Source organism: Dromaius novaehollandiae, chromosome 1 (assembly GCF_036370855.1).
Source record: "Dromaius novaehollandiae isolate bDroNov1 chromosome 1, bDroNov1.hap1, whole genome shotgun sequence".
In the NCBI taxonomy this organism is placed as follows: domain Eukaryota; kingdom Metazoa; phylum Chordata; class Aves; order Casuariiformes; family Dromaiidae; genus Dromaius; species Dromaius novaehollandiae.
The window spans coordinates 64,421,485-64,448,860 of NC_088098.1; the positions used below are offsets into that span (position 1 = coordinate 64,421,485).

At 38.1% G+C, this 27,376-nt stretch overlaps 1 protein-coding gene and 2 long non-coding RNA genes across 15 annotated transcripts in view; 2 read left to right on the top strand and 1 right to left on the bottom strand.

Moving 5' to 3' along the window:
* WNK1 (WNK lysine deficient protein kinase 1) overlaps positions 1-27,376 on the top strand; it is a 111,460-nt gene that overhangs the window by 22,596 nt on the left and 61,488 nt on the right. For all 12 annotated transcript variants that reach the window (XR_010389982.1, XM_064514923.1, XM_064514884.1 and 9 more), the window contains exons 2-4: positions 14,521-14,693; positions 19,267-19,487; positions 21,538-21,695. Coding sequence is in view for 11 of the 12 variants with exons in the window: in XM_064514923.1 (XP_064370993.1) it covers positions 14,521-14,693; positions 19,267-19,487; positions 21,538-21,695 (552 nt within the window). In the remaining variant the exon portion in view is untranslated. The remainder of the gene's footprint in view (positions 1-14,520; positions 14,694-19,266; positions 19,488-21,537; positions 21,696-27,376) is intronic.
* Positions 13,245-26,949, bottom strand: LOC112993342 (uncharacterized). Of its 2 annotated transcripts, XR_003261706.2 has the most exons (4): positions 26,758-26,949; positions 25,922-26,019; positions 14,504-14,626; positions 13,245-13,805 (listed from the first exon to the last, which is right to left on the bottom strand). It is a non-coding gene; the product is annotated as an uncharacterized LOC112993342 (long non-coding RNA). The 2 variants fall into 2 exon arrangements; XR_010389996.1 differs by lacking the exons at positions 25,922-26,019; positions 26,758-26,949 and adding an exon at positions 23,415-23,696 and having other exon boundaries at positions 13,252-13,805.
* Positions 14,702-16,757, top strand: LOC135328862 (uncharacterized). Its single transcript, XR_010390001.1, has 2 exons — positions 14,702-15,389; positions 15,960-16,757. It is a non-coding gene; the product is annotated as an uncharacterized LOC135328862 (long non-coding RNA).

A 27,376-nucleotide genomic window follows, 5' to 3' on the forward strand; every position in this document is an offset into this window, starting at 1 on the left:
AATATCTGTGGTGGTAACAAGATTGTTGTCTCTTCTCACGTATTCTTTCTAGTGTTTTGAGGAGGTAGAACTTTCTTATCACACTTCTATTCCTTGATGCCCTAGCAGAAGAGATTGAAAATTGGACTCCTGAGAGACTGTTTCCCAAAGCTGTCCATTTGAAGTACCAAGGTCTCTATTTGGATCAAAGTAATTTGGTGGAAAAATTATTTTATATTGTACTGGTATGGTTTTAAGGAGAAAAAAATCCAAAGTAACGTGACACTCTTCACATGGAAATGGTGAGGTTTTCATCGATATCTGTAGATACTAGGCTTTCAGGCTCTGATAACTTTGATCAGAAAGTTCATCTTGGCATTCAGGTTATTTCTGAGTTAACTGAATGCTAAGATGTGGGAGCTGAAACAGAAGATGGGCAAAGGAGCTGATTCTCAGATGCTTTCAGGCTAGAAGTTGCTGCCTACGTGGACTTGACTTTGCTTTTATTCCTATCCTGTTGCATAATAGAGTCTCATTCTTAGAATGAGTATGGCTGCTCTGTTGGGAAACTGGATCCTGTTTCTTTTGTAACCTCAGTTGTTTCAAGAGTGGAGAGGGATAATTCTTGACTGTCCTTTCTAGCAAGAGTAAGACTGGACTTGCTGAAGTAGCAAATAGAAGATGTGGAACTTAAACTGGCTTTGAGTGAGTGTCTATTATGTTTATGATACTATCTTTTGCTTAATTAAATTGTTTTATTGGGATATTGTTTGGGGTGTTATAGTAGGGCAAGGAATTTACTGTAAACAGAAATATGAAGTTTCTCTCAAATCCACTGGCCCTCTCTTACCCCACAAAACTGGAGCACACTGAAGCAAGGGATGCAGTACTAGAATACTTGTGCAGCTTTTCCGACAAGCCATTTTATATAAACTACCTCTGCTGCGTCATCTTATGTTTGCAGACTTGATGAACTCGTAAGAATGTCTTTTCAATGGAACCTTGATGCTAAAAATAACATTTTCAGATGACTTTTTGGCTAGGTAATTTTTTTCAGTGTTAATCTCGAGTAATTCAGGTGTATGATGCACAAAATAGCAGATACTTTATGGAAAGAGTATGAATCTTTTAAATCCTTTTTTTGGATGGTGTGTAACCCTGCTCTTCAGTTCAGTTTACAAATGAAATTCATTTTGAACTGCAGGTAGAGTTCTTCAGTGTGACAAAGTAGGAGGTAAATTGAAAAGAAGGAAGTCTATTTACAGGTTATGATGACCCATCTCAGGTAGGTCCTTTGGACCATGACATCCTCAGATGTTATGATTTGTCTTCAAGTAATTCCTTCAGTGTTCCTGTTCAAACAACTGAAATAAAGTGGCATCAGACCAGGGACAGTATGTGACTAAAGTGCAAAATAATGAGAAACAGACTTTTTGGATAAGTTATAAAAGTTTGAATATCTGGTTTGTGGGTAGTTTGTCTTGAATATCTCAGATCTTTTAGGTCACATTTGGTTTCCTGGCAGTGCAGGGTATTCCAAGTGTCTTTCTTCAGAGAAAGCCTTAGTCATACAGAGAGCAATCCTGATAATGGCAGTGCTACCATATATAGTCCCTAAATTCTAAGGCAAAATGCCTGAATATTCATCCTAAACTTCTGTTAGCTTTTTTTCCTAGCTGTCTGCCTTGAATCACCTTAAAGATTACTTCACTCACAATTTTTCATCTCAGGTCACCTATAATAATACATTTTAGTTGTCAAATCCTTTTCTTGCAGGTCAGTCCAACACTTGAGGGTTTTTTGTTTTGTTTTCCAGCTTTTATAAAGATAGCCCTTTTACAACCAAGGTGTGGATATTATTACCTTGATTACCCTTCTTCATGTATTGTATCCTGAACTGCTTTAGATAATAGGAGTCGACTGGTTCCTCCAGCTGTGTTTCGATTATGCGTACTCATTATACAATTAGTCAGTGTTGAACTTTAAGACCAGATATGCTTTTGGATACTGTGTATCCTTGATCATGCCAATATTTTTAGTTATTCTTCCTGCCACTTGCCTACTGTTAAATATTTGAGTCTTTCCTTTCTCCTGACTCAGCTTTGCTCATTTTCCTCACTCTGTGAAAGATAGAGTGCATATTTTTAAACATGTATTTTTATTACATTTGATATTGTCTCAGAAAATTTTCTGACTTTGTGGATAGCTTTTTAGACCTGCATTTCCTTGACAAAGACCATACAGTGTCAGGGGTAAACATAGGTGTCTATATCATCTATATCATCATGAAAATCTACTGTAAATGTGTGAGTGGTAGAAGAACCTGATATCATAAGCCAACCCCTCAGGCAAGCCTAGAAGAATTATTACTGCTTCCTTTTCTGAGAAGCTTGAGATAGACACTATGGTAGATTGCAGGAGGGCTATGTCAATGACACAGTGAGCCTAAGAAAAAGCTGATAATGCTCCTCCAACGTGTTGGAGAACTTTCATGCACGTGAACTACTAGTACTGATACAAATACTTATGCATGGTATTTCTGAGACCTCATTTAAAAAAAAAATTTGGTTACCCCCATTCCTGTTACTCATTAGCCTTTCCCTTGAGGAGATCCCTTTTTGGTTTCCTCTGGCTTCCAAGAACATACACCTGGCAAATATTTGAGGTAGTCATGAATGATCCCTGAAGTAAGACTGTGAGATGTCTCTCAGGAAAGCTTCCAGTGATTATAGGAGGATTCTCTGTTGGTTGCCAATATTTGGACAAGACTTTATGTCATTCTGTCATAACTGGTAGTAATGCACAATTTTGTAAACTAAATGAAGTACTTTTTTCAGATGCATTTGCAGGGAAAAAAGCAAAATTTGGAAGAATGACCTTTTTAGTGCAAGTAGGCTGCATATGCAATGCGTATGTAATGTGTAAGCTTGCAGCTAATATGTACTGAGTTCATTTTACAACTGGAGGAGTGCAGGGACAGTCTTGCAGGGAATGCTGCTTAAATATTGAATAGCCATTTTAAGTTTGTTACCTCTAGTTTTTATGCTAGGATTTTTAAGGTAACTAGTCAGTGGTGCTGGAATACTCCTAATCCTTGCACACCTCCAATTTTGCTGGTCTTCTGTAATTTTGATCTTCATTAGTAAATCTTCGTGGTCATGTTGACTCTTTTCCACACTTTCAAACCAGCATTTTGATACCCACACTTTTGTATGCTGATAAATTGTACAGATGACTCTCCCCTCTGCTGCTAACTTTGTGGGGTATATAGGGTGTGCTGTAGCATGTTTATGATTCTCTAAATTGAACTGTCTTTATGAGGATTTGTTAAGGGCTTTCCTTAATATTTTACATGTGTACCTGCTCATAAAGGACTCTTATGGGCACATAGAAATAGGTGAAATGAAAACAGAATTACATTGCTCTTTTGGTGCAATGAGTTAATAGATCTATCAGGTAAACGGGATGGCTTGTGGAGGAGGCTGTTTTCTTGTATTATTGTTCCCACCTAAATGGAGAATTGCATTTTCACAGTAAAGTTGAACTGAGATGACTGAATGTACCCTCCCTCTCGCTGACAAAGCAATCAATTCACACAAAATGAGAATTGACATGCTCTCCAGAAAACTTTTAATGAGGCATCTGAGCCAAGTGACAAGATGGTCCAGCTGGTTTAATAGCTCATCAGAAATTCAATTCAGCTAGCACTTCCTCTGTAATCATCCATATGTAATAAACATGCCTTATTGTGAACTCATATCAGATAGCAAACTTATGCATTTCTCTTCCATGGATCAAAAGGCAATTTTAAGTGAAAATAAATGGATGAGTTCTCTGCTCTAACACTGATTATTCTTCTGTAGCGTGACATTCTGATTACTGTCCCTTATGTTCAGCCTTTCAGGATGAATAAATTGAATAAAATTTTCAGCCATCTCTTGTTCACCCTTCTGTGCAAGGAAACACAAATGCTGCTTAGAACAAGCCTGCAATAGAAATGACTGAAGCCTAAACAGTTGCTTGCCATTCTTAGACCAGATTCCTGAGGACCTGAGAGATTCCAGAGAAGGTCATGTCAAAGCCATGGGCCTCAGTCTACTGTTTCATATTTGTTTCTGTTACTGGTTTTGTAGAAAGCAAAGGAAAAAAATATATAACCAATTTGATAAAAGCATGAGTATTCTCATAGTTTATTCTGAAACTACTTTACAGTTTTCAGAACTGTATTCTGAAGCGTGCAAGTGAAATATTTCAGATTTCCCAATGGAAATTTGGGGATTAGGCATTGTACTGTTTAGTCTTAGTCATTGTTTTCTGCAGAAGTGAAGTTTTGTCCTTGTTTGGATCAGTTCTTCAGCCTGGCTTCCTTGCTTTGCCTGTGAATGTTTCTGCTGACGTGAGAGAGTGGGGAGAGAAGTAGTATAGGCTTGTATTAGTATCTGTCCTCACGTTGTTCCAGCACAGCTCTGCAACAAGCTAATATTCCAGTAGAGGTTCACAGGTGAAACAATTTTGTTCATATTTGACTTTCCTGTAAAAAGCTAGGTCTGATCTGTCATGTCTGCACTGAAATTTATGTGGTGACCTAAGAATTCAGACAGTGCTGAGTTTTTGGAAGTCTCTCAGCCAGATTTAGGCCTTTGTGAATTTTATCTGCTTTGTCAGTATCTTCTCTAGAGAGATTTGGAAATATCTGTGTCCTGGCTGTTATGCTGCATGCTTGCATCTGCCTTTCTCTGGCAAGCACTGAGCATGAGCCTACCACCTAGAATTTGTATGTGGTATTGTATGTGCACTAGTGTAGCAAGGTAGGCATCTCTGGTATTACAGAAAGTAAAAATGCCCTTGATGCTACTATAACAAAAGATAAACTTTGTTTTTAGGTTTCATACTTCAAGATTTCTTGTGACCTTGTCCACATAAAGAGGAAACATTCTGATCAGCTGCTATCCTGCAGAGAGACAAACGTGGTTTTTCTGCTGAGGCTTTCGTAATGCATGTTGCATTTACATGTTTCTTACACTTCTGGTGCCCCTTCTGCCATTACCTCAGTGTGAGGAAGTGATGCAGAATGGCTTAATATCTTACTGAGTTAGTGAGCTTCCCTGATGTGGTGTTAACTTCCTTTTTATGGAAGCAATTTTGGCTTTGCATGTTCTAGTTATTCCTTACTCTCTGCTTTCTTTACAGCAGTAACAGTATTAACAGTTGACCTTTTCACATCCATGTGGATTATGGGACCTTGAAAGCTGGAGAAAGCCAACTTTCCTTTTTCTAGCTGAATACCGTAAGGACCTTGTAATTGTGACTATTTACAAATTGGTTTCGTTTAACGGTGCTAGAACTTGGTGCAAACAAGCACCGATGTCATTTCTGATGCCTTTTCTGTTACCAAGAAGTGCCTCAGTGAGAATAGTGGCTCTTGTAATACAGGTTAAGCCTATGACATTGCTGCCACCAGGTGTCTTAAATGCTGCAACTACTACTACTGGCACAGGTGCCACTGCATATGTAAAAATGGGAAGAGACCACACCAGGGAAATACAACAGTTGTTTTCTCCACCACCTTTATAGCTTCATGAAGACTGATGAGCAATTGCAGGAAAAAATGAGGATCGGTGCTGATGTCTTTCAGTCACGTACCTAAGTTTCAGTTGCAGATGCTCCCCCTTTCATGTGAAGACAAAGTTGCATTTCTTATTTTCTAAGGCTTCCTTGAGCATCACCTCTTTCAGGACATATGTAATTGACTTCTTCAAGCTAAATCCTTTGAATGACAGCACCTATCTCGTGTGTGTGTATGTGCATAATATCTCTAACTACTTAAGTGTGGCACTTACTTTTATAAACTTTGTTTTGTCTTCCAGTACAGGCTATGAAGCTATCAATGCTTCTAACCTGTGTGCTCCAACTTTTACCAGCTTAGATCTCCATTTGTGGGTTTTTTGAGGGTGTTTTTGGAAAAATGAAACTGAGGAGCCGTGTGGACTCCAGCCTTAAATGAGTAATCAGATCTCCTCTGTGAAATACAAGTCAACAAGGAAAGCCTAGAACTGTTCTTACTGACTTTTTTTCTCCATTGATTCGCCAGAATATTTGAACTCTCAGAAAAGGAATTTATCAAAGTTTTTGCTGATTCAAGGCTTCAGTTGCAGATATGTCTGTTCCCCTTTCTTTTGATTATTAAAAGACAAAGTTGCATTCTCCTCTTCCCAGCGGCTTACCCAAGCGTCATCTCTGTCCAGATACATATTATTTGCTGCTTTAATTGTATCCTTTGAGCAGCAGCACTAAACTTGTGCATATATTTGCTGTTGCTCTTGTCTTTATCAATGGCAGGAGAGAGAACAAGAATCAATTCTATTTTTTATGGTGTTTTTTAACAAAAGAGCTGCATCTTCTACTTAATTGTGTGCTGTGCTACTTGGGAGAGATCTATGCATTGGAATATTACAAATGAAAATGCAAAAGGTACTTTTCACCAGGCAACCATACAACTAATGTGAATGATCCCACAACCTTTCACTCAGGTTGACTACTTGTGTACTTTCCTGGAATCTAGAGCATTTTTGAATATCCTACCTGAGTCAGAAGTATCCATAAAAACAATTACCCTTAATTAATAAGCTTAAAAGGTATAATAGGTAACTATTTTAAGCACACTCTTTTTCATTGTGTTAGATATATATATTATACTTTAGCACTACCTTTTTCAAGATTATTTGCATACTCCACTAAAACTGTGTGTAGCCTATGTAAACCTGGTTCTTTTTGTGGGGACTTTTTAAGCAGCAGCATGAAATAGTTGGTACCTTCAGTAAGTGTTTTGGTAAGTCCCCTCCCCGTCCCTAAGACCTTTATCTTCTATCTTCAAACTAGGATGAGGCTGAGGAGGAATGAGACCGAAAAATACCGATTAGTAGCATCCAGAATATATTCGAGGAATACTGATTTCTTCAGATTCACTTACTTATTAACTATTACTTCTGTGTTTATATGATTACCTGTTTTTCTTTGATTACAAGCCTTTGTGCTGGGACTCTGCAGCCTAAGATCAAGGAGAGGGTGTGCATTATATTCTTTTCTTCTTCCAAACTATGACTTTGTACGGATGCAAAGATTGATCTTTACTCTAAATCCTGTAAGTGTGAATAAGGAAGCAACACTAAAAATTAGCAAGTACACCCTTTGTTGCAAGAGCTTTCCAGAAATCTTTGCAGAGCAGTTTCTGGAATGAATGACCTGGACTGATGGAGGGATAGCTATGGAATTTCACGTCTGGTAGATATCTAACCTTTGGAAAGATTACGAGCGTGTAAGACTTTGCAGCTTTATGGCAAGAATGATGACTTTTTTGTTATCTTTGTTTCACAGGTAGGTTTTTTTAATAATCTTTTGGCTAATGCCTTTTTATTTTTGAGGGAAATTAACATTTGGTTTATCTAAAGAACAAACAGTGTATGCTAACGCAATCCATTTTAGTATTTACTCTGTACATGTATGAAGTGCAGTCTGGAAGTATTGACAATAGTGGATGACTTATGCACTTCTTGAGGGTATCCTGTTCTGGCACTCATACTCCTCAATAGCCACTGTTTTAATGTGTTGCTTTTCTAAACTCTTTTTATTCAGTAGCTGATAATCTTGGTAGCTGACTGTTTTCCCAAGGTGTGCTGAGAGCCCCCAAGTTGTTATGATCAAGCTCAAATTTTGGAACCAACCCCGACAATATTAAGCTGTGGAGACTTGATGTGAAAGGCTGGACTATCAGAGGGTAGGAGTTTTAGTGAGAAGCACACACAAAGATGTTGCCTGAAAATAAAAACTTCTATTAGATGTGCAGATCTGACTCTTAATTCTGTGGTTAGCTACAGGTTCATGTACCTCTATAAGCATTATATTACACCGTTAAGCTTTCAAACAGGGTGCTTGTATGCTCTGAATGTTTGGGAAACTGCATTAGGTCATATGAAAAAAATTGCTTACATTTGGAACAGCAGCTGTTCAGCTGCATTCATTTAATCACTTTTTTCATATCCTGTGGCTTATAGACAGATATATTAGTGGAAGGAGCTATGGAGGTCCTTGATCAATTTTCCTGCCCATTGCTGTACAGAGACATGCTTTGAACTGTCTCCTCTCCCTTCCTTTCTTTTTTATTTCTTCCTTTCTGCCTAGCTTTTTAATATTGGAAAGTCTAAGGTGACTTAGGTGTTGACACAGGAAAGTAGATGCAGTTCTTATGTACTTAGGCTTCCATTTCTAGGTACCAACTGCAAAATGCTCTGAGTGGTTTTTAAGCTCGGTAGATTCTTTGTTCACATTTTGTTAATCTAGCTCAGTGGTCGCTGTGCTTATTTTTCCTCTCAACTACTAGATTTTTTCAGGATGAGAACACTGCAGCCCACAAAGCCTTGGTTCCATTAACAGCTCTGAATATCAGTGTGCTGTCTTGCTGGCTTCTCCTCTGATGACCCCTCATTAACCTTGCCTAAAAAGCTTGGCAAGCCGTTCTCATATGCTGCAGAAATGCACACAGAAGAACACTTGTCTTTTCTATATACGACTTCTGCTGTGTAACAGGCTGGAAGCACCAGTGTCTTCACCTCGAGTTTTCAGACATTTGGAAAGCTTGGTACAGTGCTGTTTGATGTAACCTCAGCACAGCTGGATATTTTACCTTGGTTATGATTCAGATTATCTGTATTTCAGCAGCACTTTGGAGTCTGTCATTACTCTGCATTTGCAGAGCACATCACATAAAGATGATGCATTCCTGCTAATTTATCCAGTGTTTCTTATCTCTCTTGGATAGAAGCTAGATAGCATCGTTCTACTGTAGATTTAAAAAAGACAAAAAAAAAAGTTTCCCCGGCCACACTATATATAGAATTTCTGTATCTAACTTTATGATACACCAAAAGCTAGCAAGAACCTTTTGTAATAGGTAAAGTGCTTGGTCTCTATTTCCTTTTTCATGATCATCTTCCAGATATTATAGAAGAGGGAAAGTTAGCTTAGCAATTCACATATTGAACTCTTTAAAAAATCCAGTTTAAACTGAGCCTCTGTCTCCTATCAGGGTACTTATTTGTAGAGGTCGGAGAACCTGGGAAGATTTCTACGTCAGAAATGTTCTGATGTGCATAAAGATGCCCTGAGGCCAATTGTACTAGATACTGAGAAAGGGCAGTCAACCTGGAAGAGAGCGGATCTAGTTGCGTCCACGTAGAGTGTTTCTCCTGTCATCTGCTATATTGGTCTCTCCTGCTATGTGCTTGAGAGCAAAGTGCAGTGCGGCTCTAGTGCATAGCTGTGTCTGTTTAATGCCAGTTGAGTGTAAATGCCAGTTCTTTCTGTTAGTATAAAATACTGATTATTCACAGTTTTCCTAACGTGTAGGGTTTCCTTAACTAACTTCTAAAGCTTGGTCTTTGACCGGCAGTTCTGAATGTCTACTGTATTAGCTTTGAAACTTTTTTTTCTTTAAAATTGCTGAATTGGCCTAAAATTTAGGTCAAGTGGTTTTAGTGCTCTTTGGTGTCCAGTAGTAAAAATTGGACAGTGGAGGTGAGACCCTTACTTGAGCTCGGGCCAACCAGCTGTGCTCTGTATTCGGCATGCATAGAGTACCATGCTTTGCTAATGCAGTTCTGTTGCTTCAGGTATCTGAGCCAGGTTGTGCAGCATTGTGATGAGCCATGCAGGTATGTGTGACTTCTTGTCATGGTGTTCCTGGGACAAAATTTGGACTGCAGGAAGCTAGTAATGAAAACTGAAGGAAAAAACCTGACTAGAACCTATTGAATGGTGTATAAGCTGCCTGTTTGAAACTTAAGATTAGTTTAGGTGTCAAAGATGTGTTCCCTGTCCTCAGTTAAGAAGCGGGCTGAATAGACATTAAGCTGTAAAAGGTTCACCAGATGAATATAGACACTTTAAGCAGATGAGCCTCGCTTTTTGTGGCTTGGTACACAGCTAATTTCTCTTGCGTTTATATAAAGCACCTTGGCACAGGAGTAGGAGGAGAGTGATAGTTGTGTGTAGTTCTTTCTCCTGTGAATTAAATACAGTAATGAAAGGGTAAGCCTGTACCTGGTTCACCATGAATGACCAAGATCCTTGTTTTATGTTAAATAATGTAAATAGCTCTGATAGCTGTCTTCTGACCGAAAGAAATCGGAGGGAAGTACATGGATAAATGCAATCTGCCAAGAAAAGATTGTTGAATGGTACTGAGCCGAACAATTGTTTCCCTTGCTGCCTGCCTCTGTTCAGGCCCCTGGCACCACAGAGCTACTGGTCACGTGCTGGCAAGCCTTGCTGTTTGTTCTGGCTTGTCAAAACAATTTAATGTAGGTGGAAAGGAATGAATGAAATGAGCAGAGTGGGCTTGATGCATCTGTTTCAGTGTGCTGTAAGGGGAGCCCAGTGATTGGGATGCGATACTGAAGTCCTTGGGGGAAGCTGTCAAGTTCAGGAAGAACAATGCTGTCCATTTTGTGGGCGAGTTAAATCCATTTTAGGAAGCAAACTCTCCCAGAGTTTGACAGCTTGTATATTTTTAAGATTTATTTTCCAGACTTAAAGCATCTCATGTATCTTTTATTTTTTAGTTTCTGTTTGATTTAGAAAATAAAAAAGGAGGAGGAAAAAGCATTAAATTGGTTTAACCAGTCCTACAGTTTTGATACTGAACTGTGAAACCTCTGGTTTTGTTACTGGAGCAAAACAGCAGCTACACTGAAACGATCCATCTATATACCTGTTTAGACCTTGCAGGAAAAAGGCTTTAGAGGATAGGTCTGTTTATTTGAATCACCACTGATATAAATTAACTAAATGCAGTAGTTTATTTTGAATGATGTGCCACAAACTTTTTTCTGCCTCTGTAGAAGTAGGGTTAGAGCTGGGGCAAGAGTGGCTATTGCATTCCTGCAGGGTCCTGTTGCCGTATGTGGTCTGTGGGGAATCTGAATAGTGCCCCAAGTAGCTCCCTTTTGGAAAGGTAGATCTGGGATTTTGAGTTTCTTAGAGTATATGCCTGTAACTGAGGATCACGACAGCTCTGCCCTTCCCAAATTCTTGAAAAACATCCTTTTAAATTCTTTTTAAATGATTACAGCTTTTCTTCTTTCTGCTAGAGCTCTCTTGCACAGAAACTCTGTGGATTTCATGCGATAGCAAGTTTCCGTTCTGCTGCTTTTCCCCAACTATTCCCACCTAATGTGGGGTTGTAGCACCATTTTTCAGTCTTACAGATTAAATATGGTGTTCTGTTTTCTTGCCCCTCCATGTTTTAGTAGCTGCAACTGCTTGAATGGCATGTTCGTACAAGAAGGAGCAACTCCTGCCTTTAAGACAGAAGTTGTCATGTTTGCTAACAGCTCAAAGGATGCCAAAATGTAATGTTCAACATGGGCTTTGTTTGAGCCCATCTCTACATGTACAGGAAAATCTTACTGTAGAACTAATGGGTTATGAGGTTTTGGGATATGAAATATTCACATTTTGAAAATGTACTTGCAACTTTTTTAAAAATCATTAGGCTGTAGTAAACTATTTTCAGGTTTCACTAAGTGTGTAATTTGTACAAGTATAACTGGTCGTTGTGCGTTTTGGTGGCGTAATTACACGTGATCTTCTTGAAAACTAGTTTTTTTAGATATGCACTTTTTTTCTTCCCCTAAAGCTGGCACTAGCTTTTCTTTAGGGAAACTCATCCGTAACCGAGTTACTAATATTCCTTTATGGATCAGGTAGCCAAGGAAATGAGGGTTGTTGAAGGTAGTATGTGTTACCGGTCAGGTGAAACAAGTGGCTCCTCTATCCTTTTCTTACAGCTCTGTTTAATGTTAGCTTTTGCTGCTGTAGTATGCTACTGTAAGGTGCAGTGTCTCCTTGGTTGCAAAAACATAGCTGTTATTCCCTGAGCAAAATCTGTTGGCCTGTGTTTGTGTCCAAACTTGTCCCAGTTTATTGGGGCACCATGACTTTCAAAGAAATGTTGAATTACTTAGTATACTGCCATTGTTTGTTTTGTGTGTGTTTTTTAAATGCTGGCCTTCAAGTGTTGAAGGTCTGTTTCAGATGTCACAGATATGTTTGCAGGAACATGATGATGCTGTTGATGTGACCAGAAAGAGAAATGACTCAAAATATGCATGCCCGTTAGGAGCCTGGTCATTGATAAGAGTGATTAGCACTTGTTAGTTTCTATTTGGAGCTACTAGTATAGTGGTAGGGAAAACTGAATGAGGTCCTTAACGGGGATTAGACTTGCATAGTTAAAATGAGAACTTAATGTCAAGTGTAGTCTAAAAATGGCTAGCAATGTTTGTGGGAGATGGCTTGTTAGAAAGCACAAAATAAAGGAAACTTAATCCAAATGTGTATCTAAAATCTAGTTGGTGGCCTAAAATGAATGTGGGTGTTCATAGTACCTAACTAAATTTGAAAGTAATAGAGAAGTAATTGTTGTAGTGTTTTTTAAAATTGCCATGTATAGCAATTGAATTTACAGCTATACGCTAGTTGTAAAATGTAGATCCAGTGCAGAATCTGAGAATGCTGTGTTTCATTTTCACTGTAAAAATGATTATTTTATTGTAATTTTGCATTCTGTTTGATGTATTGAGAGTTTATTTAGAAGTCTATGTATATGCCAGGTTGACTGATGTACCTCTAGCAGTTCACTGCTTTTTTTATATCACAGCTGCTGCTAACACTCAGTTAACTGCTCTTGAGCAGAACTTGTACTGCCCTGTTTCTTGTGAAGAAAGGAAAGGTATTGGATGTGTAAGGCAGCTCAAATAGAAGGATCACTTCCACATTCAAAAAACCTAAGCAGATGTGAATACCTAAATAAATGTGCTTGCTGAATGTTTCTATAAAAAGGTGTTCCATCAAAGCTTATGTTTGTTTAAGTATGCTTTCCTAAGAGTGAGAGGGAGTGGTAGTGCTAATTTCTGCAGAGGGAAATAGTTGCAGGTTTGAGTGCTTTTGATATCTGTAGGTTTAATTTGTAGCACTTAACAATTCAGCATTTTCCTAAACAGAACTGTAAAAGTGTGCGTGTGTTATTGATATTTATAAGCACTGATAAGCTACTGATCCCAAAGTAAATTCAGATCTATTTGCAAACTTTCACCTGGAAATCTTTTACCATTCTGGAAAAGAGGACTTCATTTGGAAATAATCCAAGTTGTTTGGTGCCCAAAGATCCTCTGTAGACATCTTGGAAAAAGTTAATAATCTAAATGAGTAGAGGATGGTTTAGACATTAGTATGGCTGAATAGTATTGAGAAAACACATTAACTGTTAACAAAGGAAGAGGAATTGCTGCCCCAGGGGACGATAGGAGATTTTGAACAGTATAAGTCAACTCTGCTTATTTATACCACCTCCTTTTAATTGAAAAGGAAATATGCAATGAAGTGACCTAGTTATCCTTCAGATTTGACAAAGAACTCACCAGTTATTCATAAATGACTATGCTTGAAACAATGATTCTAAAATCCTGTGTTTTTTAGTGTATCCTGAAATATTTTTTTTAATACTACTTGCATATGAATTCAAATTATGTCAGTTGACCCATCTGATTGAGACTAATGCATTACTAAACTGAGTAACACATTGAGACGCTTTTCTCTTGGGATGTGCAACTGAGGCTGGTAATAGCAGGTCACAGTCTCGATTATATTGGCAAGCTGGCTGTTGCTAGATGATACAGTAGTGAAGTCCAGGAATTCTTTTTGATGATAGCTCTCTGGCCAAAAGATTGCTGTCCGTCTCTGGTGTAACTTTCTTTTTGTTTTCCTTGATACTGGATTACAGGAAATTTCCTCAGCTGTGAGCTTATGCTTTAATTAAAAGAATATCTAACCCAATTTTGCTTGTTCTTGTAACAAGCTTTCCCCCTATGTGGAGAGTTAATTCAGTCTGTTACTGCTGGTCTGGATATTATATGCATAGGAATAACAAAAGATTTTCTAAACATACATACATATATGTGTGTGTGCATGCATATAAAATGTATATTTATATATTGTATAAATTTATGTACTATTTATATACATATGCACACATGCATATACACACACACACACACACACACACACACACACACACACACACACAGAGTCTGAGCAACAAGTTGTAGAAATGATTTTGTTTTGCCTAGCCTTGAACATTTTTAATATTTTAAGTGGTTACATTTCCCCCCACCCCCAGTCAAACATTAATTCTGGTGAAAATAGCTTTCAGATAGGGGAGGAGGAAACGCAAAAAGATGATCTACAGACTCACTGTGTTTACCTCCGAGAGCAATTGGATTGTAAGAAAAATTATATGAAATAAAAGGCTGTAATAGCCTCTTCCAAATAGATTCTTTAAGTGCAATTGCAGACAAAATGGTTTTTAAAAGATAGTTGTGTACTATGAATGGACAAGTAAGAATTGTCAGTCTGTTTTTCAAATTGATGGCAATCTGGCTCAGAAATAAAGCAAAGATTTCTTTCTTACCTTTTCTTTCTCATTAGGATCGGAAACTGTCCAAGTCAGAACGACAAAGATTTAAAGAGGAAGCTGGGATGCTGAAAGGGCTCCAGCATCCCAACATTGTCCGGTTCTATGATTCCTGGGAGTCTACAGTCAAAGGAAAAAAATGTATCGTTCTTGTGACAGAACTCATGACATCTGGAACACTGAAAACGTAAGTAAATGCAAGCATGTCAAAGCAAATGATAATAAAGAACACACAAAAAAAGTCATATTTTGGGATAAGTAAGGACAGAGTCCTTTCACTGAGGGCTAAACTTACACAGGGAGATTTTTGGTCAAGAAGAGTCCTACTAGCACTGCAGGGTGCGGTGAAACATGCTTTAAGTTAGCAAGCTCGTCATCTTCCTGCTTGTGACCTCCTAGGAAGCACATACAGGAAAACTTTCAGATTTTGAGAGTTCAGGAGTGTGGCACTGTCTTTTCCCTTGTCTTCAAAACTTTCATTTTCTCTCAAACTGTCTTCTGTTTAGAGTGTGAGCTACTTTGTAAAGTTCAAAGCACAATGGAATTCACCTCCTTTGGAAGGTATTGGGTGTTACTACGGTACAAATAATATGTAAAGAAAAGAAATTTTATTTAGTTTAAACTTTATGAAGTAGTACCTAACAAAAATCTGAAATCGTTGCTGAAATTGAGCCGATGCGTGGAACTTCAAGCTGTGAAGTGGCTGAGCGAAGCTGAATCTATCTTTAAGACAGCGTTAAGTAGACGCTAGGACATTAAACTGCTGCGAGAGCCTCCTAGTGGTGCCTAAAGCTTACAGGGAGTTGCAGTGAAATCCTACACCTTTGCCTGCACTGTCGAAACTTGCAGAGCTGTGAGCTTGTTCAGGAACATCGAGTTACAGGTAATCTATTGCAAATAAAATCGCCAGGGCTTGCAATTCAGGGATTGTGGGTCATTTGTCTGAATTCAGTGCCATTTAAGTCTCTGAGAGGCAGTCAAAGCAGCCTGTAGAGGCTGGAAAGAATTTGCAATCCATTTGTTTAAAATAGCCTGAATGTCCTGTGGTTGTGTGTGGGTTTTCTTTTTTTCTTTTTGTTTTTTTGGTGATGCTTATTGATAGCCACAAATGGACATGCTTAAAGCAGGAAAAAAATGTCCATTGGGATTCTGGATTGCAACTATAGGGAACTGTGCTTGTCTCATGAAATAGTGCTGGAGAGCTAAAGATGCAGTAATTTTCTTTATATGTTCAGGGAAGACTTCTTGGAGATTAATTTTAAGATACTTAAGATAAAATCATAGATCTGTTGCTTCAAGTTCTGTGCCTAGGGCAGTAATAAAGGTTTTACATCTCTTTATGGATACCTCTATTTAAAGATGGAACTTGTTCACTTTACTTTTCTTTATGCAAGAATATATGGTCTTAAATTTAACTGCTTTTTCTCCCTTTCTTTCTCCTTCCTTTCCCTAGGACATCTTAATGTCTGAATTTGCATGAACAAGATAAGGAAAGACTAGTAGACTATTATGAAGTAACTTGTTTTGTAGGAAGAAATAACTCAGACTTGCTTGCTGTAAGATTATTTTACACTCTAAATTTGGAAGCTATATTTATTTTATCCAGAAAGAACTAATGTTCTTTTTAACTTGATCTTTTAAAGCTGTAGACCTGTGCTATTTTTTCTACTATATAGCTTATGTGCTATAACTGTAGTTTAGTTTATTCTTGTCTACTTTACTTGAGACCTGACAGACTTTTTGAGAATTTTCTGATTTCTCACAATTAATATCATTAAGTTTTTTGTGTACCTATGCCATATTCCTAGACTTCTACTGCAGCCTCATTTTTGGTTGTGAAATTTAACTAAGTATCACTTCCATGTTTTTCAGTATGTTTATTGTATTTTCTTTTAATCCAAGTGATGTTTTCCTCTTTTTGAGGTGTGGGACATAGGCATTATAGCTGCTTGATGAGAGAGGAAAAAGAAGGTTATGAACACAAGAAAAGTGTGGTGGCATCTTGAAGTAACTTTTTCTGATGCCTTATCGTTTTTGTATACTTTTAAATGTATATACACATAATGTAGAAACTACTGTGGATTCATCCTTTTCAATTGCTGTCTGGGCAAATTTCTAATTTTGTACAAAATAAAAATCCATGAACATCTGCATAGCAATAGAAAGAGTTACACAACTCAAGTATTGTAAGAATTTAATTGCTTTCTGATAATGTATACTCTCATGGAATTAAAATATTGGAAAAACTGAATTCAGTTGTTTATTTTGGTTTTATTTATACTACTAGAGAAGGCAATGATTCCTTTTTGGCTTAAATCTCAGCCACTGGTTTTGTTCCTAAGGCCACTGTAGTGTGTGTTCCTATTCTGCTTTACACGAATGTGGCAGTTTTCTGGTAAGACACATACTTTTGCAACTATTTCTGCTAACTTAATAGCATTTCTTTGGCTTGCGGAGATGAAATGTTATGATAGATCAGCAGCCTTTGGGCTAAGAAAGAGGTTGATAGAGAGCACCAAATTTTAGTTCCTATTTCTCTCTGTTCATTGAAGCTCAAATCTGACCTCCTAATTCATGAAGAAAGCCTTATGTTCTCATCTTTGCTTTTATTCTGTGCAGAGATCAATGATTACTTGTTTGTTTTTTTTTATTGACCACTACCTTGTAAAACAGGAGCAACATCAGTTAAATGGGAGCAAGTTCAGCAGGGGGCCTCCAAGACAGCTAGGGGCTTGGAGCACTTAGTGTGAGGAAATGCTGAGGGAACTGGGCTTGCTCAGTTTGGAGAAAAGGAGCCTTTAGGAGATTGAAGAGAAGCCTTCCAGTGCCTATGAGGAGATCAAGAAGACTGAGTCAGGCTCTTCACATTGGTGCATGGTGGGAGGATGAGAGGCAACAGGCATAAATTGAAATGAGAGGTTCAGATTGCATTTAAGGAGAAACTTTTTCACAATGGGGATGGTCAGGCAGTGGAACAGGTTGCCCAGAGAGGCTGTGCAGTGTCCATGCTTGGCAGTTTTCAAGACCTGACTGGATAAAGCCCTGAGCAACCTGATGTGACATCATGGTGTCCATGTCTTAGACCTGAGACCTCCTGAGGTCCCTTCCAACCTGAGCTATCCTATGACTATAAGAAAAATAAAAACATGCTAGCTGATATGGTCGTCTTTTGCATTTGTATATTTATACATGATCTCATTTTAAAATGTTTTCTGCCTTAAGTGACATGTGACTTAGTTCATGACAATGTTTTGGAAAAATTATAGCAACACCGCAGGATGACGGTCTGGGCCCAGGTCCTTTAAGAGTGAGAAGCTGGCAGTAGGCTAGTGTATTTGAAACCAAGAATGTAATTAGGGATTCCAAATGCTGAACTGAAGTGCCCCTGCCATGTGATCTTTGGAACAGGCTCGAGAGAGATGAATGAGGGTTGTGTCAACAGCAAAAATTCAAGTGGTAGTTGATGGGATCCAGAACCTCCTTTGGTTTGTCTCCTTCCTTGGCTTGGCTTTTTCCCTGCCTTTCTTTACATTCTGTTTTGTGATTTCCGTATGGCACTAGGTCCTGATTGCTTTTACAGATTTGTTTCCACAGCAAGATAATTGCTAGCAACTTAATTTCCAAGTCTTTCTTTGAACTGCAGAAATTAAAATAGCAGGGATTACTAATGTCTTGAGTTTTTATGTTGGCGTTAGTCCAAGTAATTTCATCAGGGCTTGTTCTCCTCATCAAGTGGATATGTAGAGAGTGAATGCTGCCATGGGATAATGTACTGGTCAGACTTGAACCGAGCTACCCTAGTTGAATAAGAATTAAAGTCCTCCCTGTACAAAGCCTACCTTTTCAACAGTTCCTTTTTCAAACATATTTTAGTCCATATTTTTTAAAAAGGAAGAGAAAAAGGAATGAGTTCTTTGCTTTAAATGAATTTACCCAAAGAGAGAATGTGAGAATATACCAGTTTAAGACATGTGCATCACCTCCTGTGCTACCAGAAAGCATTTGGATACTCTAATAGGTTGTTCACTTTATGGCATCTCAAATCTGGAGTAGAATAAGATCATACTCTTATGTCACAAGCACTGGAAAATATTTTTTGAGATCAGTTTTGACTCTTCTGCTATGGACTGTAAAAGGAGCAAGGTTAGAGCAATTCAGGATGGGCCGTGTTCTTCCTGCAAAGAGATACTGACTTTATGTATAAACTGTTCCACACCAATTCTTTGGCACAGTCTACATAAAGATCTGCTTCTCTTCTGTCTGCTTTTTTTCCCCTTCCCTCTGGCTCTATTTTTGTGAAGTAATGAGTAGTATCAGTCTGATTCAAGTGATCAAACCCTGTCTTCCCCTAGGGAAGCAATCTCCATGAATTTCTAACTTACTTGACAAACTTGACGAGTAAACTTGAAGCAGGTTTCCAGTTTAGTGTGGAGTCCTTGGCCGAGGTCCTTGGACTAATATTGATAGTTCCATCTCAGTTGTTTTGACTTCATAGCTTTAGCATCATTTGCATTTTTTGCTCTTTTCTGCCTCTTCTCCCCTCCCACCCCTTTTATTTGGTCAAGGAAAAGGCTATAACTGCTTTGGGCACTTCAGGTATATAAAAGGTAGAGCGAACTCTTAAATGAGTAGATAATGTGATATTGTAATGCATACAGTTGTAAGTATTCGTATGTCTCTAAACTTAGCAAGTCAGGTGTCTAGTTATCGTAATGACTGACCTTGGAACATGTATAAACCTACTGTTACTTTTTCCTTAGGTATTTGAAAAGATTTAAAGTGATGAAAATCAAAGTGCTACGAAGCTGGTGCCGTCAGATACTGAAAGGCTTGCAATTTCTACACACACGCACTCCTCCCATTATCCACAGAGACTTAAAATGTGACAACATCTTCATTACTGGCCCCACTGGATCAGTCAAGATTGGAGACCTGGGTCTGGCAACTCTGAAACGAGCTTCTTTCGCCAAAAGTGTGATAGGTAAGCCTCTCTTGTCTTGGAGACTGGTGAGCCAGTCCACCTACTTGGAAACTTGAGTCTTTTAAGAAAGTTTTTAAAGGTACACGGTCAAAGCCCCAAACTGTGCAGGCTTTGTTCCTGGGCTGTTGAGGTCATTCTGTGTTTCTGATAAGATTATTGGTTGTGCTTTTGGTATTTTTATATTGATGTTAAGTATTTTGGAATACGTATTTATTCCCCTGCCCAATGGCTTAGTGCAACATTGTTGATAAAACCACTCTTGCCTCACTACATGTAAATCTGAGCAATGTTTCTTCAAGAAACATACGAATGTGTTTTGGTGACATAGCTCCTTTTTCTAACAACATTTTGATATTTAGTCTAGCATTAATTTACACAGCCAAATTCTTTGGATTGTCACCAGGCTTTAATATTCAATCTGTTACACTGTAGTTTGTAAGTAGGCAGAAACTAAAGTCTATCGAAGAAAGTAAGTCAAAGCTATTAAATACAAGGATGGTAATACACTATCATCTTTGGGAAGTCCCTAGAATGTGGATTTCTGTAAGTTAGCAGGATATATTGGGGAGGTATTGCCTTATACTTGCTCTGTTTTTTTCCTTAAACGTTCACTAATGGCCTGTGTCAGATGCAGGCTTTTGGGTGGGTGGAACCACTATAGTCATTCTTGTGACTCCTTTAAAGAATTGGTTTTATCAGCTTTGTTTTTATAGTTGTGTGAATAGGCTGCAGGGAATGAAGTTGTTCTTCATGCTCCTAATATTTAAAGCTTGCTAAAATACAATATTGCTCAACAGTCCTATATTGAATTCCTTGATGGGATGAATGATACACACCTGTTAATTGTCTTGCGAACTATCACTAAAAATATTTCCTGCTTCTTAACCAGCTGGGACTATTAATAGAAATGAAATGTATACAGTATCAACAAACTAAATTTTCTTAAACATATTATTCTTATCCTCAAACTTATAATTGGAAAATTACCACTTCTTATCTTGTTAACCATTAATGGTTAGCCTTTGGATAACTGACTACAATTGCATTCTGTTTTTGGTTTAGTATGGTGAAAACAAGCAATGTGGCTATATTGAATGATCTGTAAATTGTCTTGAATCTGGTGTCTGCAGGAAATAATTCTGTGCTTAAATTTGCAAAAAGCAAACTTGCATCTCTGGCTTAAAGTAAATCTGATCATACAATGCCATCTCTTTGCTTACAGAGGGGGGTGCTCTGATGCTTCACTGGGCAATAATTTTCTGCAGACTATTTAAATGGGACTTGTTGAATCTCACGCTCTGTGCCTGTAACTCAATCTCTCTGTATTTCTAAGTATTTTTGACTGTAGGATGTCCCTCACTAATGCCTGTATCTGCAGTAGGCCTATAAATATACTGCAGGTGGGAAGGTAAGTATGTGAAGAAAAGGGCTCTGGTGAGTGGCCTTTGCAGAAAATTACTACTACTTCTTTCTCATGAAGATTTATATTTGTAAGAGTTTTTCATTGCAAGGCCTTTCCTGAACCATTCTACTTCAAAAAGTAAATGGCGAGCACTAGGTCAGAGACTAGCTGTGGGCTCTTACCAATGCTATTTCTTTTGCAGCAGAGGGCAGTCAGGTAATTCTTGAAACAAGGTTTAATATGCCTCCTTTTTTGCAGGGAGAAAAGGTAAGTGCCTTAACTCTCCTTAGTATTTGGTTTGCAGCCTATGGCTAGTCTGATTGACTGTTTTCCCTCTTTCTATCCCCACCCCTTCATTTGTCTCAAGCCCGATCTAATCTGTTTTGATACTTGTATTGACTAACATGCATAAAGCAGAAATTACCTCAGCATTTTCATGACATTCTTATTCCATAAAGGCCTTGCAATGTAAGACTCACAAAGTATGTTGATGTAACAGAGTGACTAAGGGTTTCCTCCCTCTTCTTTTTGCCTCCACTTTCTCTTGTCTCACAGGTCTGCCCATCTGCTTCTTCCTGCGGTGAGTAACGCCAGCAGCCTCTGCTCGCTTTGAGACATTTAGAGTCTGAATCGTTCTTTTAATTTAAGGTACCCCAGAGTTCATGGCCCCCGAGATGTATGAGGAGAAATACGATGAATCCGTTGATGTATATGCTTTTGGGATGTGTATGCTAGAGATGGCCACGTCTGAGTATCCTTATTCTGAGTGCCAAAATGCTGCGCAGATCTACCGACGAGTGACCAGTGTAAGTTCCTCCCCACTACAGATCTTAAAGCTATTACAGCTAGCAAAGGACTATAGCTGGCTAGCATGGTACTGCACAAGTGTAGGGGGGAAGAAGACAAGCTGACAAGAGTTTTGGAGAGAGGGACAGGTTGGAAGGGAATAAAATGGTGCAACTTACCAAACAGTTAGTCAGAAGCCTGTAGAAGTGAGTGGAAATAAAATTTCATGTGTGTTGATACTTCTTCAAAATATAAGAAGGTAATGCATAGGGTTTAAAGAAAAAAACCCCAAACCAAAAAACTCCACAAATTATTTTTGAAGCCACTGTGGCGTCAAAAAAACTGTAGGGGAAGTGTTTTGGTCTTGAAGATTACCTGGTAAGCTTGTTCACTGAAATAAAGCCAGACCACAAATTCAGAGCACTATGGCGCTTAGCTGCTTGCTGAGGCAAATCACAAGTTGTTACTTACAATGATTTTAAGTTAATAGTTTACCAAGTGGTCCTTAGTTACTGTGTGTCAGGTGCACTTCTCATAATCAGGCAGTGGAAATACTTGATAAGTAGAAGGCAGGTGTTTCACACTGAAAAAAGTTGGTAAGTGTAGTAGTGGTGGTGGTGTTGCTAGTAAAACCACATAAAAGAGAGAAAAGAAGCAAGAGATTTGAATTTGCCCATGTGACTAGGCTAGATGGAACCTACAGAGCTTGAACATACGAAGCAGAACTATAATGCTAAAAAATTTTAAGAATGTTTGTGGCTAGACTTACTTTGTAGTCTCTAAAACAGTTTCATAAAAACTACACCAATGCAGGAAATAAAACTGAACGTGTTCAACCTTCTGAGCTAAGCATTCGGAAAGAACAGTGAGTGAGGTGGCTGCTCAAAAAAGCAAAATTTGCTTTTATGTTGGAATTTCCAAAATACGTGTACACATGTGCACAGGAGAAAAAGAGCTGTCCTTTATTTACAGCTGGGAGACCAGGTATTCCCATTAGTCTTTTGGTGTGTATTATCTTTGAGAAGTTGAGGACTTAATAATAAAAAGACTTGCTTAGTTTTGGAAAAATAAAATGCTCTCTTATTTCTGATGCCTCGCATTTTAAAAGCAGACATAATTACTTACTACCACCGTGGAATAAAGGAAGTTTTTCATGTTAGAAGCAGTGAATTCTGAAGGAAGGCTTGATGAAATAAAAGAGGATTCCTTGTTTGAAGAGGAATGTGGTAGAGGCACAAGAGGTGGATGAAAAAGAAGGAAAAAAAATGGCTTTTTTTTTTTTTTGAAGAAATGTTAAGAGTGAGCGAGCATATTTTTTTGCTATGATAGTGAACTGTCATCCATAATTTACTAAACTGAGAGAAACAAGGGTAAAATCTAGCAGTTCTACTTACAGCACTTACTGTCAAAACAGTCTTAGTGGTATCCTTTGGTGTCCTTATATATGCATCTTAGCCAGAGCCAAAGAAACGTAATTTCAGTGTGGAACTGATGGATACATTTTCCTGGAACAGAGTAGCATTTGAAGTTGATCTAACTGCCCTGCCCTTTCCTTAGCAAGCGGTAGGAACAGAGTTGTGGAGAGAAGAATTAGCTTATGAGACAATCTTGGGCTTGGAAGTCCCCGGGTCTTAATGAGCTGTCTTTTTGTTGGTTTGTGATGTTCTTAGCAAGTGGAAAGTTTTAAAGTGACTGTTAGCAAACAGACTTGTCTAGAAACTTACCAGGGTTTTACTTACCACTCATTTGTTATAACTTTGGCAACCTTGATACATCTTTCTTCCCATCATTTTTTGATCAACTGTTGAACTTCTGAGTAGATGAGAAGCACTGAATGGTTGTGTGGTCCAGCATATTGTTTTTGATACTGAATTCTTCAGCTTTTAATCTACCACTTTAGAGAGAGTCTAAAATCTCCTTTGGTATAAAATGAAGGAAATACTGTTTCCTTTCACAAGGAGAAAAGGATGGGAAGATAAAATGAGCATATGTGTGTCTGCTTCTAGGATGGGAATGAAGGCTGTGTTTTGGTATATTTGGTTTGTTTATCTCTTTATAGTTGCAAAGCAATTTCCTAGTTAAAAAAAAAAAACAAAAACTTGAATAGGTTTCAAGAAAGACTTTCTACGAAGAAAAGACAGTCTTCTCGGGGAATAAAACACAAATCTGTCTTAACTGAGCTTGGAGAATTCAGAGTTTCTTTCATAACACAAAATGCAGAACTGTGTTATGAAAGTGAAGTGAAATACTGTCTCCTTTTTACAAATCCATGAAAGCTCTTCAAACCTATGCAAAGACCCCTAAAGTTTTCTGGTTTTGTTCCTTGCTCTTTGTGAAAGAAAACAAGATTTTCTTACTGTCCTTTCAAAAGAGATTTTAGGAGGTTAGACAGTTTCTATAGTTGTGGGTGTGGGGTGAATCAGTTAAGAAATTCAGTACTTAAAAGTATAGTATGTGAATCATCAGTGACAGAATGTAGTCAGAGAACTTCCTGTGTGGGTGAACCTAATGGTACTTACCAGTGCATTTCCCTTTCTCCTTCCAGCATAAGTTAATGTGGCTTGTGGTAGCTGCTTAGCATTTCCAATTCAGCTCCTCAGTCTGTTACTTTCATAGGAATGCTTAGGAATATTTTGAGGTAGGAACTGTAGCCCTGTTGTGCCTTAAATTAAAGGGTTATTTTATCCAGGAGCATACACAAAGACCAGAAGGAAAGACTATGATGGGCTGTCATTGACAGTGGTGAAAAAACATGTCATGTGGGAGCTAAAAACCACTGAAACTCCGAAGGCAGTAAGATCAGAATGTGCAGCCATGCAGTGCGGGAGATAGATATTTAAATTAATCGATTTCCTTTTACCCCTTTTTTATGTGCTATTAGGCTTAGTAAAAAGGATAGTTGCTCTGTTACCTAAAGTTCTAGCTATTGTTTGGGTTAGAAACCTGTAGAAGGTGTCTCAGTGTCCAGGGCATCCTCTCAGGACTAGACTTGGTACTATAAACTTAAATTCTTATCTCCCATTTTGTCCATGCTTTGGTCTCACTTCTGTAATGGCCTTTGGCCACAGCACATTGTGATCTTACTCCTTTTGTTATTGCTCTAACTGATGCCTGGATGGAATGTTAGCATTTGCTTATAATATTCAGTTGTGTTCTATCTCTTCTATTCAAGGTCTTTCCTGTTACCAGCAGTTTTCTAATTAAATAATGCAGTTAGATTTGATATCTAGACATTCGCTTACATAAGGGCTGAAGTTCTTCCTTGAGTTAAGATGTTCTTTGGCCCAGCGAATTGCTGTTGCTTCACTTCTTGAAAGCAGCACTGCTTCGTGAGTCTGGGGTTTTCAAAATGACTGTCTTTACTGTTTATGTTATCTCACTGAAAAGTTCCAATTTTTCTGTAGCAAAGGAGTGTTGAGGCAATGTTCCTGAATTTTTTCTGGCCCAAGAAAAAAATTACAAGACTTTAAACTGGTATTCTGGCTCATTTTGAATAGAAGAATTTTTTCGATAGAAGAAGCTGGGTAAATGCCTCGTTTAAAATAGCTGCCTGTAGTTTCAAGGTGCTATGTTAAATTTGTTTTACAATTCTGGTAGAGACTCAGCAGGTGTTTGTGACAAAGTATTGACCTTTGTATTTGCACCCTCCAGTATGCTCCATCTAGATGCTTTCATTTGCAGTTTCTTTTGAATGGAAAATGATCTCTGCATGTCTTCACACTTAAGCATAGAGGAGCGTTGCCTCCCTCTTTGTTTTCATCAAATCAGTGTTGTAATTTTGTCTCAAAAAACCCCCATAGTTTCTTCTGAGAAACTGTTCTCTGCTGTACTTTGGAAAAGGTTCTAAATGCATTAGTGGTTAGTATTTAAACAAATTACAATTCCTGGGATTTTTTTTTTTTTAACCTTACTGTTTAAAGAAAACTCCCAAACCTCCAAGATTTAAGCGGTATTCCTCTTCATCTAGAATTGAATATATCCCATGGGAACTTATGCTTCAGTAAAGACACCTAGGCCTGTAATTAACTGAAAACAATAAACTGCACTATTAAAATAGCCTTGCCTGCTCCCGCGATTTCTCCCTCAGCCCCCAGTCTGTACAGAGACAGCTGTTTGTTCGGGGCATGATGAACTACTAGATTAGAGAACAGGCCCTCTTTTTTGCAAGTCTGCACCATATCACAGCAATTATAGGTAGTTCCAATACAAAATGTAGTAAAGGTGTTTAATTCTGTTTTATACTCACATGCATAAAAAGTGGCACGAGATCTTGCTAAAATTCAAGAAGGTTTTTCTGTCTGTCTGCTGTCAATCCTCTCTGGGGAGTATTATTCCTTCTTTGACCTGTTTCATGCATATTTATGTCAACTCGTCACAAGAAATATTTGAAATGGACTATGCTGTATATAATTTGAAGCAGAGATGTAGTTGTGGAATGGACATCTTAAATCTAATTTCTTAATTTAGCCTGTTTAGGAAGCAGTACATTGGAAGCACAACTATGCTAGCTTCATCAGCTTTGTCTGAGACTTTGAGACCTATGTAACCCCTGCTGTTGCTTCAAGTTGGCTTGGTATTTTTGCTTGTGTTGCAGTCACCATTCTCAGAGGCAACATAGACTTCACTTACCTCTACACCATATTTCCTTTGAGTTTTCTCAGCACAGAGATTATTTTACTAAATGTATAGAGGTACTGTTTTCTCAATCTCTAATACTTGGATGGCTAAGTCTTATTTTCCGGGTGGTTTACCCATCTGGCACTAGTCAAAACACAATTAACAAGGTTTATTATGCAGATTTAAGTCATTATTCCATATCTACCACTGAAATAAAAATTCAAACATACTCATTCCAAAAAAACTAATAAGAACTGTCCTCAGTTTGAAATATATTGCTTATCTAAACAGAGTATGAATAGAAAACTTTCTCCCCTTCCCATTTTATAAACTTTCCTTTTAAGTTTTCCTGGTAGACTTATATATATGTGTGTGTTGTGTATATATAGTGTGCATATATATTTATATATACATAAAGAATATATATATGTGTATAAATACCTACCTGTATTTCTCCATACTTACTTTGATAAAGTGAAGTTTTGTCCTTGCTTTCACCAAAAATCCACTCTCTTCTTTATAAACAAATGTCTACCTTCTGAGCTGGCCTTAGGATGAGAAGAAAAAAAGCATTTTGCATTTTTGACTTCAAAAAAGTTCTTCTGTACTGAAGTGTTCCACAGAATGGGCATCACTTTTCTTCTCTGTTCTACAGAGCTTAAAAAAAGGCCTGGAGGAACAAGGTACATAATGAGTAACCTGACCAGGCAGTGTCTAACTGGCTTTAAAATCCATAATTTCCCTGGCTTGTGGGAACTGAAGCTCACTGGTTAGAGTCAAGGTCATTCTCTTGGCTGGAAACTAGTCAGTTACTGAGCTTTGCAGTTTGGTCAGTTGAGATGAAATTAATCTCCTCTATAGTGACCTAAGAGTTAGGCATTGTAAATTGTCTAAGCTAGTCATCTGTTTCCTTTACTTTCACCAGCGGAAGGTGGGCAGTTCGTTCCACCTCTGTCTTTTTTTTTTTTTTTTTTTTTTTTTTTTTTTGTGCTGAGGGGTCCTGGGCAGCAAATGTAAATGCCTGACCTTTAGACTTCTGATTAATCTTACCTGCAGTGTATAATGAAAGTTGATGAATACCAGC